The sequence below is a fragment of the Dermacentor silvarum genome, chromosome 6, assembly GCF_013339745.2.
Source record: "Dermacentor silvarum isolate Dsil-2018 chromosome 6, BIME_Dsil_1.4, whole genome shotgun sequence".
Taxonomy (NCBI): domain Eukaryota; kingdom Metazoa; phylum Arthropoda; class Arachnida; order Ixodida; family Ixodidae; genus Dermacentor; species Dermacentor silvarum.
In genome coordinates this window covers 125,629,536-125,643,656 of record NC_051159.1, presented here as the reverse complement: position 1 = coordinate 125,643,656, position 14,121 = coordinate 125,629,536, and the positions used below count along the sequence as shown (strand labels likewise).

General features: G+C 47.4%; 1 protein-coding gene across 4 annotated transcripts in view; it reads left to right on the top strand.

Annotated features, from left to right (window-relative positions):
- Positions 1-14,121, top strand: part of LOC119455939 (protein UBASH3A homolog) — a 67,668-nt gene that overhangs the window by 39,494 nt on the left and 14,053 nt on the right. For all 4 annotated transcript variants that reach the window (XM_049669443.1, XM_049669444.1, XM_037717488.2 and 1 more), the window contains 3 exons: positions 2,889-3,006; positions 7,786-7,908; positions 12,716-12,808. In XM_049669443.1, coding sequence (XP_049525400.1) covers positions 2,889-3,006; positions 7,786-7,908; positions 12,716-12,808 — 334 coding nt within the window. The remainder of the gene's footprint in view (positions 1-2,888; positions 3,007-7,785; positions 7,909-12,715; positions 12,809-14,121) is intronic.

Below are 14,121 nucleotides of genomic sequence, written 5' to 3'. Positions count from 1 at the left end.
TTCGCACCAGAACTCGTGCATCAGTGTGACGTCATGGGTTTCAAAGTATTTTTTCGTATTTGGGCTGTTGTGCCACTTTAAAAGTTCATGAAGCTTGCGAACTTCAGTCTTTGGTTCCTTAAAACGCCCCTCACTAGGTTTGGCCAATTTTAACAGACAAGCACAGCATATATGTCACACGCTGACGATCTTGTCTGCAAAGAATTACTGTGCTCCGCGAAAACAGCTAAAATTTTAAACTTATGTCGCTCGTCCTCCCTCTCGCGAAGCGCAGTTCCCAGCCAGAGAGTCTAAGTATAAGCACAAACATTGTGACGCAAAATGCAATCATAGCAACGTCACTCACCATGACACATTACTTCGGTAAACCGAACAGTGGTGGCAGGGCCGTACAGCAAAAAAGGAAGAGGAACTGAACGGAATATGTAGCAGCAAAAAAAATGTCAGTTTTGCCCTGAGGGCGAAGCGATGAATGCGATAGCAACACAGCAATGTCATACGAAGTAAGGTGAGCGGCTTTGGTAGCAATATGAATTGTAGTAAACATGAGCTGATTAAGTAAGCAGGTGTGCTACGGCATAAGTAGACCGACATGAAGAGAGACTCGATGACCACGAGAAGGCGCGTGTGAAACGGTGGTGTTGATGAGAAGCGCTTCCCGTGGGCAGCGCGTGCGAAGGGACACACCTGTAGCGCTGCACTGCCGATCTGGGCAGCATCGCATGTGTAGCGTGCGTTGGAAAATGTGGCCAGACTATTACTAACTGAATGAACAAGCGTGGTGTGAGCGCGCACAAACAAACGTGAATAGATCACACTGAATGACTGCAGACAACGACTGTCAAAACGCTGGCAGCAATCGCATACGCCGCAGCGGGCGAGGTACGTGCGGTCTATCGCTTCAACAGAAACTGAGCGGCGAATGCACAGCGCATACCGTGTGGAGATAAGAGACGGTGCGGGCGAGCGACGAGCGCGGCTTCCCGCTTCCTTGCTTGCCCGTGGGAGATTGAGTGCGTTCGCTCTCCGTGATAGTGCGCGTCCCCGCACGCTTCCGCTCGGGCATACGGCGCACGGCGAAGATTTTATCTATATGGAACCTCACGGCTACGGTGACGGCGACGCCGACGGCAGAAATCCAGTTGAAGTGTCCATATAATTGCTGTCGCAATAAAAAGCATAATGAACACGATGCGTGGAGCCAAACAAAGGGAAAGCGTAATGTAGAAGCATAGTATACTGATGCAGCACATTGTTGTTATCTTTGATGTCCCTTTAACAACGTGAAAAACTAGAATTTGGACAAATGCAACTTCTAACCCACAGTGAAATTTTATTCTAACAGACTATGGTCTCCATTGCTGCTTGGTTAGACACAGGAAAAGTGGCACCAGGATAATGATTATAGAGATGCTTTTCACTGTAAAGAAATTGACACATACACATAAGCCACCCTCTGTGAGTCTGATGAGCAACACGAGAACAAGGTGAGAGGGGCCAACATTTCGAAAAGTGGACTTGTCTTTTTCAAGGCGACGTATGCTCTTTTCGGCCCAGTATGTGTAGGGACGGTTCTTCTAAAGGGGAGAGGAGGTAAGGTGGGTGGGCGAGGTAACGAGTGAGGGTGTGGTAGCAGTGAAGGGGTAGATTTGAAATGAAAGATAATGTGCATTAGAAAGAAAGATAGCGCATTATCTTTCTTTTCAAATCTACACCCTTGCCGCTACCACACCCTCACTTGTTACCTCGCCCACCCGCCTTACCTCCTCTTTCCTTTAGAAGAACCGTCCCTATATTCAGAGTGTCCCAGCTACAAGTAGCCAATGTTTCAAAACGACAGTGTGTGCTAGGAGGCTCAAACCAACCCAGAGATGTGAAGGATCGCGTGTCCTAGTCTGCGGTAGCTTTTTTCGTTTTGCAAGGTCAATTAATTAGTATAAACTAATTGCCTAACTTTTTAAATATTGGCTTCACCAAGAAAGTGCCAATACTAAAGTTGTAAATCACGTTTAAGAATGGCCGACTGAAGTGTTTGCAACTAAATACCATTGATGGGGCATCTTGTAATTGCCTTTAAAGAAAGCCCGCGAAGTACAAAAACAACCGCGTGATAGCGCCACAATTTCAGCACCCCCTATTTCGTATTAGCACGGACTATCATAAAACTAAGTGAATGAACAAACAAAAGGTGGAATATTTGCAGTACTGTCAATATTATCGCTCACTTCTATTGTGAAGTTCAACTGGTAGACAGCTTTAGGAAGAACATGGCTGACAATGGTATTGGCCAAAGAGGCCAAGCACATAAGGCGGTATTCTCAACTGATCACTTTTAGAGGTGCTGCTATCACTTTTACAAGATTTTAGGTGACCCAGCATCAGGCTTGTTGAAATATGTGGCCAAGAGCATTCCTGGCACTCTGTGCAGATAGCGAGCTTGGTGCAAAGCTGCGCAACACCTTGCGAAAGTGATAACATCTCCAAAGGTGATTGTAGTCTAGCACAAAATGAACCCAGAGCAACCTTCAAGAAAACATGCTCTGCCACCATCTCGTGATGGCGATCGCGCTGCATCTGACGGCTCTGACGGTAGGCTGTTGCCAACGTTGCAAATGTGGTTTCGGTTTTGTCTCGGATTGCAACGCGCAAGCAGTTTTCAGACCCCCATTCTTTTTGGAAAAAAAGGGTTTTAGATTCGTGCCAGTACAGTACGCCCAGAATATTTTGAATATTTGTTGAAGCTTTTCAGTGACTCATTATCGACTCAAATTCTCTGCTATTGCATGCACTCTTCTAAATGTAATTGAAACTCAGTGCATGCCTCTTTAAGGGATCGGCAACATAACAACATGCCTTGTCTTTGTATCATTTCATTCATCCTTTCAAAGGCAAAGCAAGAAAGCACCAAGGTCAGCACGAGTCCACGAAAGCTCTACGTTGCTCGGCACGCAGAGCGAGTCGATTTTACATTTGGAGCCTGGCTGCCGATCTGTTTTGATGCATCTGGTAAGAGCCATTTTGCTCGTATGCATATTATGTTGACAGGATATGCTGTCAGCAATGCGTCTTGTTTCATTTGCATTCATTAATGTAGAACGAATGCGGAACCACAATTTCAAAACCTGCTTTTTCTTTCCGATTGTTTGCTTGTGCTTATGGCCAAAGTTCCCAGTTGCATATGTCGCATCTGATTTTGCTTGTTCTAGCTGGAGAGATCTTTCTTTAATGCTCTGCATCTCGAATATCATTCTTAGCACTTCCGTGTCTGTGCTGCCATGGGCAGAGCTCAGCTCTGTTTAAGGAGCACTCACGCAAAAATCTCATGTTTATCATTTTGCTTTATTAGGTAGCTGTAGACAGCGTAATTAGAGCATGAAGCCTCAATTCCTGAAAAAAATGTAGCAAATAATTCCTTACATCGTTTAATGCAACCAGTTCAGTATGTTCACTAAATGCACCACTGCTCTGTACGTAAAGCAGGAGACCAAACACATCACTGACACTGGAGATAGTGGACTTGTGGTATTGTAAGCCCCTCGCTAATGCCAATCAGACAGCCTGGTGCATCTTCTTCTTTCTGGGGTTTTACGTGCCAAAACCAGTTCTGATTATGAGGCACGCCGTAGTGGAGGGCTCCGGGTGAATTTTGACCACCTGGGGTTCTTTAACGTGGACTACAACGCAAGCACACGGGCGTTCTTGCATTTCGCCTCCACCGAAATGCGGCCACCGCGGCTGGGATTCGATCCCGCGATCTCGTGCTCAGCAGCGCAACGCCTTAGCTGACTGAGCCACCCCGGCGGGTGCAGCCTGGTGCAGTAGTTGATGGCTATACAATGACCGTGTTACCAGAAGCTCACCGGAAGTTGGCCACGTGCCACCAAATTGGCCCTTCCACCCTTTTTCATTGTGCATTTCTCTGCATTTGACGTGGTTTAAGCCGCGACCTCCACTGTCACTGTTCTGGCAGTGCAGGAAGTCCGTCTTACCTCCTCTAAATAGAGCAGTTAGTCTATGGGGTTTACAGCGTTAGGGGGCCATGTGATGATGATTATTATTATTGCCTGTAGTAGCACAGGTTCCAAGTATGGCCAAAGAGCACCAAGAACTTAACAATGTTGCATACCAACTGTGGTAGCCCTGCAGTTATAGCATCGCACTACTGAGCTCGAGGTTGGGGCTTCGATCCCGACGGTGACGGCCGCATTACTATGGAGGCTGAATGCAAAAATGCTCGGGTACGGTGCATTGGGTGCACATTAAATTACCCCAGGTGGTCAAAAATTAAATTGTAGCCCCCCCCCCCCCCCCCCATCTATGGCATGCACCAGAATCAGATTGTGGTTTTGGCACCTAAAACCCCAGAATGTAATTAAATTTTTACAGTGCCAGTGTAACAATGAGTGGTATGATGGAGTACAAATAATGTACATAACATGGCTATAAAGAGGCCTATAAGTTGATGGCGGTATAGCTGCCTAACAAATAAATATACCGTGTAGACCGCTTGTAACGTAAATCGCCGGAGTCGCGAATATCCGCACTATAAGCGGTACCGCACTATAACCAAAGCAACAATTTTCAAGGCCCACACATATGTAAAACATGTGCACCGAGCCGCCACGCGTATGCGACAGTCGAGGAATGCGGCTAGAATGTTTGTGTTTAATTTACAGTCGAATCTCGTTAATTCGAACCAAATCACGCGGTGGCGCATCCGACCGGCATTGCTTCGGCACCGCCATAGAGTAAAAGCTTAGGAGAGACCCCTCAATGTCACGCGCAAACAAAACAAAAAAAAGAAAGAAAAAAAACGCGGCGGAAATCTCACCCTCTCTCAAATGGCAAGGTCGCCGATTCTGCGTTGCGCCGGAACATCCGTGTATGTGCCGACATCTCAGCCACGCTACCGTAGCCACGCTTAGAAAATGGCAGTGAACCCTTCTTTCTCCTTTATGCTTCCTCTACTTTCTAGTCACGTGTTGACCTTGCACGCTGCGGCTACGGCGCAGAGGGAAGCAGCGGCGCTGTCCCAGGCCGGCCAACGAAACTACCCACGCCGGCAAACGCCCGCTTCCCGATAACGGCAGAAAACGAAACTTCGGGGAGCTGGCACCGGGCCGGCTGGAGCGGCGGCGCCTGCACGGCGGCGGGCGCGCGCGGTGACAGTCGAAAGTGAGGGAGCTACGAGGGAGGGCGAGGGGAGCCACCGAAGCGGCGGAGTTGCCGAGGCGAAATCCGCTTCCCTGCCACCCTCCTCCCTCACATTCCACGGTCACTGCGTGCGCCCTTGCGCCCTTTGCCGTGCCGTGCTGGCAGCGCCCGCTCCCTGAAGTTTAGTTTACTGCCATTATCGTGAAGCGAGCGTTGGCCGGCGTTGGCAGTTTCGTGGCCCTCGCTCGCTATGCGCACCGTGATATTTCACGACTCTCGCTCAAGATTCTGGTTTCAGCCTCACTGGCTGTTTGTTCGCACCACGTGCCCTTCTCCTCCACTTCATCTCTCTTTCTTCCTCAAGCACTCCTTGGGGCGCCCGTTTGAGGGGAGCGTTTGCCGTCGCCGCTGACTTCCGTACTCCCAGGCAGTCGCACTGTAACCGGTATTTCGTTTCCCGCAACTGCACTATAAGCGATACGTGTATACATGGAGTGCTATGGGAAAATTAACGGGAGTCTGAAAAGACCGCACTATATCCGGTCCTGCACTATAAGCGGTTACGTTATAAGTGGTCTATACTGTATAAGCCTCACAAACAGGGGCTGCCTGAGGGCAGTGTGTTGCATGTATGGAAGTGTTGTTATGCAATGCATTAAAAACAGTACAATAATTAGTATTTTACCAATTTCTCTGGCTGTACACTTTGTGGCACCACTGTTGAATCTGTGTTCTCCTACCGTGATGATCAGTCATGTGATGATCAAGAGGGCATTTCACTATATTGGGGGAGGATAGGATAGGAATAAACTTTATATGTCCAACGGTTATGGCTGTTGGTGCCCGGGGCTAGGCGGTACTTTTCTACATAGGTGCAGTCTTTCTGTAAGCTGAAACAGTAGCTAAGAAAGCGTCGCGCATCTACATGCCAGGGATTTGAGTCATACAGTGGATTTCATTGAAGGAATTATGGCTACATTGGTGCCCCGTGTAGTATTCACAAGAGTCCCTGAGAATTCGCCATTTATCATTATTCGAGTGGCGCTCGCAGAAGCACATTGCAAGGAGGCTCTGCAAATGCAAGACATTTAATGTGCCCCAAAATCCTTAAGGGACAGTAAAAACTTCATGAGCTTGCTATTCATTCCTGAGCCATTTTGCTGCAACAAAAAAGTGTGATTTCCATTCTTCTCTGGCTTCTCTTTCTTGCTTGTAGTGTTTTTGTTTTCTGTGTATTGGTGCTAACATCTGTTGTTGATTTCTTGGTGAAAATGCATACCTGTACGTGAACTCATGTAAAGTGTTGCACTTCAAGCAGTAATGAAATATGTAATATATAAATAAATGTTTCGAGATGAGGTTAGTACTTGAGTATACTGTGTGTAGGAGTTGTTGATGCACATGCTGCCACATGTGCCAAGTGAAAGTCACAAATTTCGATGGGGGCGAAATGCGAAAACACCCTTGTACTTAGATTTAGGTGCACGTTAAAGAACCCCAGGTGGTCCAAATTTCTGAAGTCCCCCAGTTTTTTAGGAAGATCTCAAATCATGCTAGCAAGACACTTTTTTTAGGTGTTGCCTCGACTCATGAATTGGCAAGCAAGACTCCTGACATAGTAGAAATCCACCACTGCTTGGAGAGGGGTGTGCATTTCCTGTGAAAAATTAATGAATCGTAATGTGCAAATATTCCAAAATTCCAAATACAATTTGAATAGTCCTTGCTATCAGATTTGAGAATTGAATATTTGATGTCAGATATTCGCATCTGTGCCAATGGATAACAACAGTTGTTGCAGTCTACAGGGAGAGGAGTGTCTTCCAAATGATTCTGGCACAGGAGAACGCATGGAGGAGGTCACTTCTGCACAATAGTTTCCAGTCATTGAACAAGCATGCCTCACATTAGGCAACCTATAAATTTGTTGTCTCAATTTAAGCAGACGTAATTATTGCATTTAGCCAATCTCACTGTGTTTGGATTCCATTAAAATGATGTGTGGTGCTGCAGGTGTTACACTTAGCGCCTCTAACCAGCACGCACACTGCTATGCGCTTCTGCAAGTTGAAGGAGTGTTTCTTTGTTTCATTACTCTCATGAAACACCACATACGATCACCTTTTGGTCATTTTTCATTTACAAGCTCCTCAGTTGACCTGGCATCTAGTTAACGGCATTACATGTATCGAATAATGTAAATGCCACCCTATGCCACCTTTATATTTCACTTTGTTTAGAAATTGAAAATATTCCGCATTTGATTCGATTTGAAAATTGAGCAACTTGAACGCTCCTAATAAATAATAGAGGCACTGTTATTACGTCATATCTATATAACTTCCTACAGATCGAATGATTGTTAGATTTCTTGCCAGAGCTTTTGAGCAGTGAAGGTGCAATAGAAAGTTGGCTAGGTAGGAATCCTGGATTAGGGAACTGGCAAGCCATTTTGGAAGTAGGCTGTGGTCATGAGCGCAATGACTTCATATTTTTTCACACAGGCTGCACACCAAGTGTGTGTTCTGTGCCGTTGTTGAAAGATACTGTGCTCTCTCTGTCTCTCTCTCTCTCTCATTTGACCCATGCTGTGCATGATTACACACTCCCCTTTGTCTGTCTTGCTCTCAGGGAACTACACGCGGAGGGACCTGAACATGCCAGCTGTGGTACCGGAGAGGAAAGGAGGCTACATGGACTATGCAAAGGACTCCCCTCTGACTAACATTGGCCTGTATCAGGCCACACTGACAGGTTTGGAAACAACATAGCCTCTTTACAATGCATTCAAATAGCCGTTATACAAGGACAACACACACTGAAGCCGAGCAAAGCATAACGAAAAATGAACTTCCATTGAAGAAATAAGCGCATGTCCCCCATGCCAGTACAGCACCCTAGAACTTTTTGCAGAACAGCATACAATTGTACAAGGACAATGATAAGGATAGATATAGACAAACCACTGCACATACACCAACATCCCCAAACCTTCACTCTTAGTCTATCCCATTCAAGTGCTGTGTGCTCAACTGTGTACCCCAAGATAGTGCATCAAAAGCAAATGCAGAGATGAAAACAATTATGTTTAAAACATGTTGCACACATCTTGAAACACTTATGACTGGACCTGCCCTGCAAGTTTGAGTAGTACAGTCGACGCTCACAACAACGGAACGTGATGATCCAGCGAAACAGGCCCATTGTATCCAAAGTCTATTCGGTCCAAGATTACGGTCACGCTATATTGTGAAATGGTGAAACTTCACACATACTGCTGTTTGACCCGAAAGTGATCGCAAGAATGCTAAGAACATAGACATTAATATAAATAGCTATAGATAAGCGGGTTTATGCACTAATCGTACAACCACGCGGCACGGCGTCTTCCTTTGCGCCGTTTTTCTGACGCTGGTTGCTGACAAATGGCAGTTTCTTCATGCTAGGCGTATATAAACCTGCACAATGGCAGGCAGACGGCTGGCCAGCGCTGCCGTACTGGCCACCAGGCCCGAGCAAGTCACCACTGCCTAATGAAAATCATTGGCTACAGTTTGTTCTGCATGCAATACAGTGGCCGGTAGTATAAACCGATGTCTTAATTTTATCTTTCGCGACAAGCGATGACTACTGTCAAATCTGTAGCATGAACAAGAGCCGTGGTACAAGGCAAGTTCAACTCGAAGCCTGCATCTATCCGCTGCTGTACTGCATGCGGGACTGCTTGAGTGCATTGAATGCCTCGCAATTTTGAACCCGCAAATAGCAGCATATATCTTCTTGTTTGTGTGAAGTGATGCGATGAGAAATAAAATGTTTTCAAAATAAATTTTTCAAAACTGTGCATTTTGCGATCGTCGGCAGTTGTTTTTGAAGTGCCGTATGCTACAGCTTCGCTTCGAAGCTGGTTAGTCCAAGCGGGGCTCTGAACTGATGGCACTGGGCGGTGGTAGTCCAATTCTGTGGTCGACACGAAAACTCTTCACCGGCAAGGCATTGCGTTGCCCGCCATTCTGGAAAGCTTGCTGCTAGTGTATTCGTTCCTTAACTTTTTGAAGGCCAACTTTTTTCGCCAAGTGTGACCCCACAGGGTCAAATTTTTTCATTGCAGGTTTAAAATCTTCAGACTGACCTACATTAAGAAAAATTTACCCCAATTTTTTATAGTGATCATAAAGTGGCAAAAAAATTATTTCCGTTGGTAAACATGCATTGTTTATTGATGAATACTGATGGGCTTCCATAAATACTTATATTATGTATAGAAAAGTAGATGCACTGAAATAGATATACAGTGTAGACCGCTTATAACGTAAGTCACCGGAGTGGCGAATATCCGCACTATAAGCGATACCGCACTATAACCAAAGCAACAATTTTCAAGGCCCGCACATATGCAAAACATGTGCACCGAGCCGCCACGCGTATGCGACATTCGAGGAATGCGGCTAGAATGTTTGCATTCAATTTATAGTCGAATCTCGTTAATTTGAAATAATTCACGCGGTGGCGCCTCCGACCGGCATTACTCCGGCAGCGCCATAGAGTAAAAGCTTAGGAGAGACCCCTCAATGTCGTGCACAAACAAAACAAAAAGGGGGAAAAAAATGCAGGCGGAAATTTCACCCTCTCTCAAATGGCAAGGTCGCCGATTCTGCGTTGCGCCGGAACATCCGTGTACGTGCCGACGTCTCAGCCACGCTACCGTAGCCACGCGTACAAAATGGCAGTGAACCCTTCTTTCTCCTTTATGCTTCCTCTACTTTCTAGTCATGTGTTGACCTTCCACGCTGTAGCTACGGTGCAGAGGGAAGCAACGGCGCTGTCCCAGGCCGGTCAACGAAACTGCCCACGCCGGCAAACACCCGCTTCCCGATAATGGCAGAAAACAAAACTTCGGGGAGGTGGCGCCGGGCCGGCTGGAGCGGCGGTGCGACAGTGAGGGGACTACGAGGGAGGGCGAGGGGAGCCACTGAAGCGGTAAATCCTCTTCCCTGCCGCCCTCCTCCCTCACATTCCACGGTCTCCGCGTGCGCCCTTCGCTGTGCCGTACCGGCGCCGCCCGCTTCCTGAAGTTTCGTTTACTGCCGTTATCATTGGCCGGCCTTGGCAGTTTCGTGGCCCTCGCTCGCTATGCGTGCCGTGATATTTCACGACTCGCACTCAAGATTCTGGTTTCAGCCTCACTGGCTGTTCGTTCGCACCACGTGCCCTTCTCCACTTCGTCTCTCTTTCCTCCTCGAGCACTCCTTGGGGCGCCCGTTTGAGGGGAGCGTTCGCCGTCTCTGCTGACTTCCGTACTCCCAGGCAGCCGCACTGTAACCGGTATTTCGTTTCCCGCAACTGCACTATAAGCGATACGTGTTTACATGGAGAGCTATAGGAAAATTAACGGGAGTCTGAAAAGAGCGCACTATATCCGGTCCCGCACTATAAGCGGTAACGTTAAAAGTGGTCTATACTCTATTCTGATTGGGCACTTGGGTAGTGTACAGTATTGACTACTTATAACATGACCACTTATAGTGCAGGACCAGATATAATACGGTCTTTTGAGACTCCCGTTAATTATCCGATAGCACTCTATGTATACGTGTATCGCTTATAGTGCAGTTGCGGGAGATGAAATACCAGTTACAGTGCGGCTGCGCGGAAGTTCAGCAGTCAACAGAGCCGGCGAACACTCCCCTCAAGCTTCAGCTATACTCCGAGTGCCACGACGTCACGGTGGCGAACAACCGGCGTCTATACAACGACACGACACAACCAGCATGCCTGGCGCCGTCGGGAACATTCCAACGTTGCTGGCACGTGAATAGCTCCGTTCCTATTAGAGCGAAAGTTCTACTACGCCATGTCTCGTAAGGTCATTCATCGTGTCGCAGTGACCTTGAGCCGCCTGAGCGCAAGTGTGGCAGGTGTGACGTCACGCCCCATGATCCGCTGTGGAGAGGTGCTCCAGCTCCGCTCGCTCGGGAGCCTTGCCGCTGCTGTACCATGTGACTAGGCGAGGGTTTAATGGCTGCTTTGCCAGCGCTTCGTTGCTCATTCTCGCCATGGATAGCGCGTTGGCTGGGCTGTCTGTGCGTGCACTTCCGCGCAAGCGACAGGCTGAATCCAATCATCCGGTTGATATAGCTAGACGTCAGATTGGAAATCTCAAGCAGAGGCAAAGTTGGCGGCTGAAACACCGGAGCAAAGGGAGGCCAGATTAGCATATTATAGAGAAGCTTATCAAGCGTGGAAGCGTGCTCTAATGATACACTGTGCGCATAGTCTTTGCAAAACCAAGCCAGACAGACCTTTCGCTCGGGATAACTAGGTTTACAGGAGTTAAGCCTCTTTCTTTTTTTTTTTTTTTTTTCACCCAAAGCGCCGAGCGGCACTGGCCATGCATCTCAGCATTCCTCGCGCGCAGCGGGCAGAATGACGCAATGGCAGGAGCGTGTGAAAGTACGTCCGCTGCCACATCTATGCGCAGCTCAAGCATGGTGTCACACGCGCATGTGCAAAGGTCAACACCTCTTACTCGATGATCACGTAAACTCATTGTCAAAACACTGGAGTGAGGAAGCGCGGCAGCAGCAGCGAGCGAATTGACCTTCGTGCTGTGTCTCGCATCAACGCAAACTGAGCCGTGAAAACACGGCGCTCATGGACTGTGCCCTCGTCGCAGATGGCTTTCAAGGTATAGCGGTCCAGGCGGGCAGGCGCGGTAACGCCCTCCCTCTCCTCCCTCCTCTCCCCCCAGAGCCTTGCGTGCGACGGAAGACTGCGTGCTTCCTTCCCACTTCCCTTTCTTGCGTGCACAAGATTGTGTAAGAAAAAGTGAATTTTTGCAGATTCTGCAAGTGGCCGGAAATAGTTGCATACGTTGTATTTACACTATCTAGACAAAATTTTGCCCAAAATTTGTCTGTTGTAGCCAATAGTCCGTTATAGTTGGGTCCTTTAAAAGTGGAATTGGTTGAGTTAATAATAAAGGCAGACCAAACTAAGTGAGAATAGTCCATTGCATCCAGAAGTATGCTGCATGCATATCTGTTGTATCGGGTGTATTCTGTATGTGTAAAGTGGTCTAGTAAAATTATATGGAAGGTAGACAGCTGGGTGTTTGCTCCCGGTGTCAGTATGTTGTCATATAGCAAGTTCACTTCTTTCATTGTGTTTAACTGTGTTTTACATCAGGCGTATTTTTCAAGTGGCAGGACATGTGCTTTCCAAGTATGTTAGATATGAAATAGTTGACGTTCTCGTATCTGACATTCCTGTAAAGAGTTGTCACAGGAAGTCTGCATTTGTAAACTTGTCAAAATTTGCAAAGAACTGAAAATTCCTAGTCTGTTTTGCAGTTGTACACTTGTCATGATATTGAAGAAATGTGGCGAAACTAAATTTTCAGTGGACAGAAATAATTGGTGCCTGAAGAGGCTATAAATTTATCTGTGGCAGTGGCTGCGTCGTCCTCTGCTTTTCTTCGGTACTTGTTGCTCTGTGTTGTATTAGAAAGTTGTTTGCAATGTTAAAAGCCCTTATCCTTTTCTCTATTCTCTACTTTCAGGGAATGCTATGTGTGAAAGTGGCGTCACGTTCAGTCATGTGTTTTCATCTCCATCTCTGCGCTGCATACAGACATGCACTAATATCCTAACAGGTACGTACATGTGTCTCACTAGTTTTGTTTTGCCTCAAGCTATTACGCAAGATTCTCTGGCAAACGCTTTGTTGGTGGAGGCTGTCTTGACACATTCTTTCTGTTACAGTAAAAGCTCGTTAATTGGAATTTCGCGGGGACGCCCAATGAGTTCGAATTAAACCGAAATTCGAACTAACGAAATTCATTGAAAAAACAGCAGGAATTGAGACCGGGTTGTTGGAAAATCACTCAAAATATTTACTTGCGAAAATAATCCGTGATCACTGTCTGTTTCTCTTCTTTGAATGCGATCGCCATAGCCTTGTTTTCCAACGCGCGAACGTGGCAGAAAGCATCCTCTGCGTCTTCCTCGAAGCTGAAGAATAGACGCGCGACACGCATAGCCTCCATTAGTTCCAAAGCTGAGGGCCGCGTGGGTGCATCATCCTCTTCGTCATCCTCACCTACATCAACGACGGGCGCTTCTCCACCAGTCACCTGCGCGATGATATCATCGTTGGTGATTGTGCCGCAGACCGCTGCACAGCGATCTGCATCGACGTAGTCGTCGAAGGTCACGTCCTCCAGCGCATCCCGCAATCCGGCAGGAATGACCACAGCCTCGCGCTCGTCGGGCTCGCAAGCTGTGCCCTCATTGGTCACACAAAAGCCACTGTGGCGGAAGCAATTGGCAACAGTTGTTGCCGTGACCTGATCCCAGGCCCGCACCAACATATGCAAGGCCGTGAGCAGCGTCACATCGTAGCGACACGGCACCGAACGACTTCGCAGCTCTGACGTACACGAGGCCTAGCGACTGAATGTGCGGCACACAAAGGACACGGAGACTACGCAGACACGTCCGGCACGAACCACCACACGATGCGAAGAGCGAGCGCAATGACGACAGTGACGCCGCTGCGCTCGCGCCATCTATCGTTGAGCCTTGAAAGCTTGCGGCGGCAGTATAAAATACCACCACGCAGCGGCGCGCAGTTCGAATTATCGATAGAGGAGCCGATGCGCGCGTGAACTAACGAGTTGGTTAACCCATAGACGCCTATATATTGTGGCCGGACCATGACCATCAGTTCGAATCAACCCGAAAGTTCGATTTAATGAGGTGCGAATTAACGAGCTTTCACTGTATTCAGTAAATTCACCCAAGAATTTGTTGGTTCACTAGTTCTAGTTGTGACGTTAGCAGTATTATGAAATATGTAGTCTTTAGTAATATGGTACTTATTAAATATGTTTGAAGTTGAAACATGAACACTGGAATGTAGGTGCATTTTGCGAGGACAGATTTGCTGACGCATAGAAACTGTGTC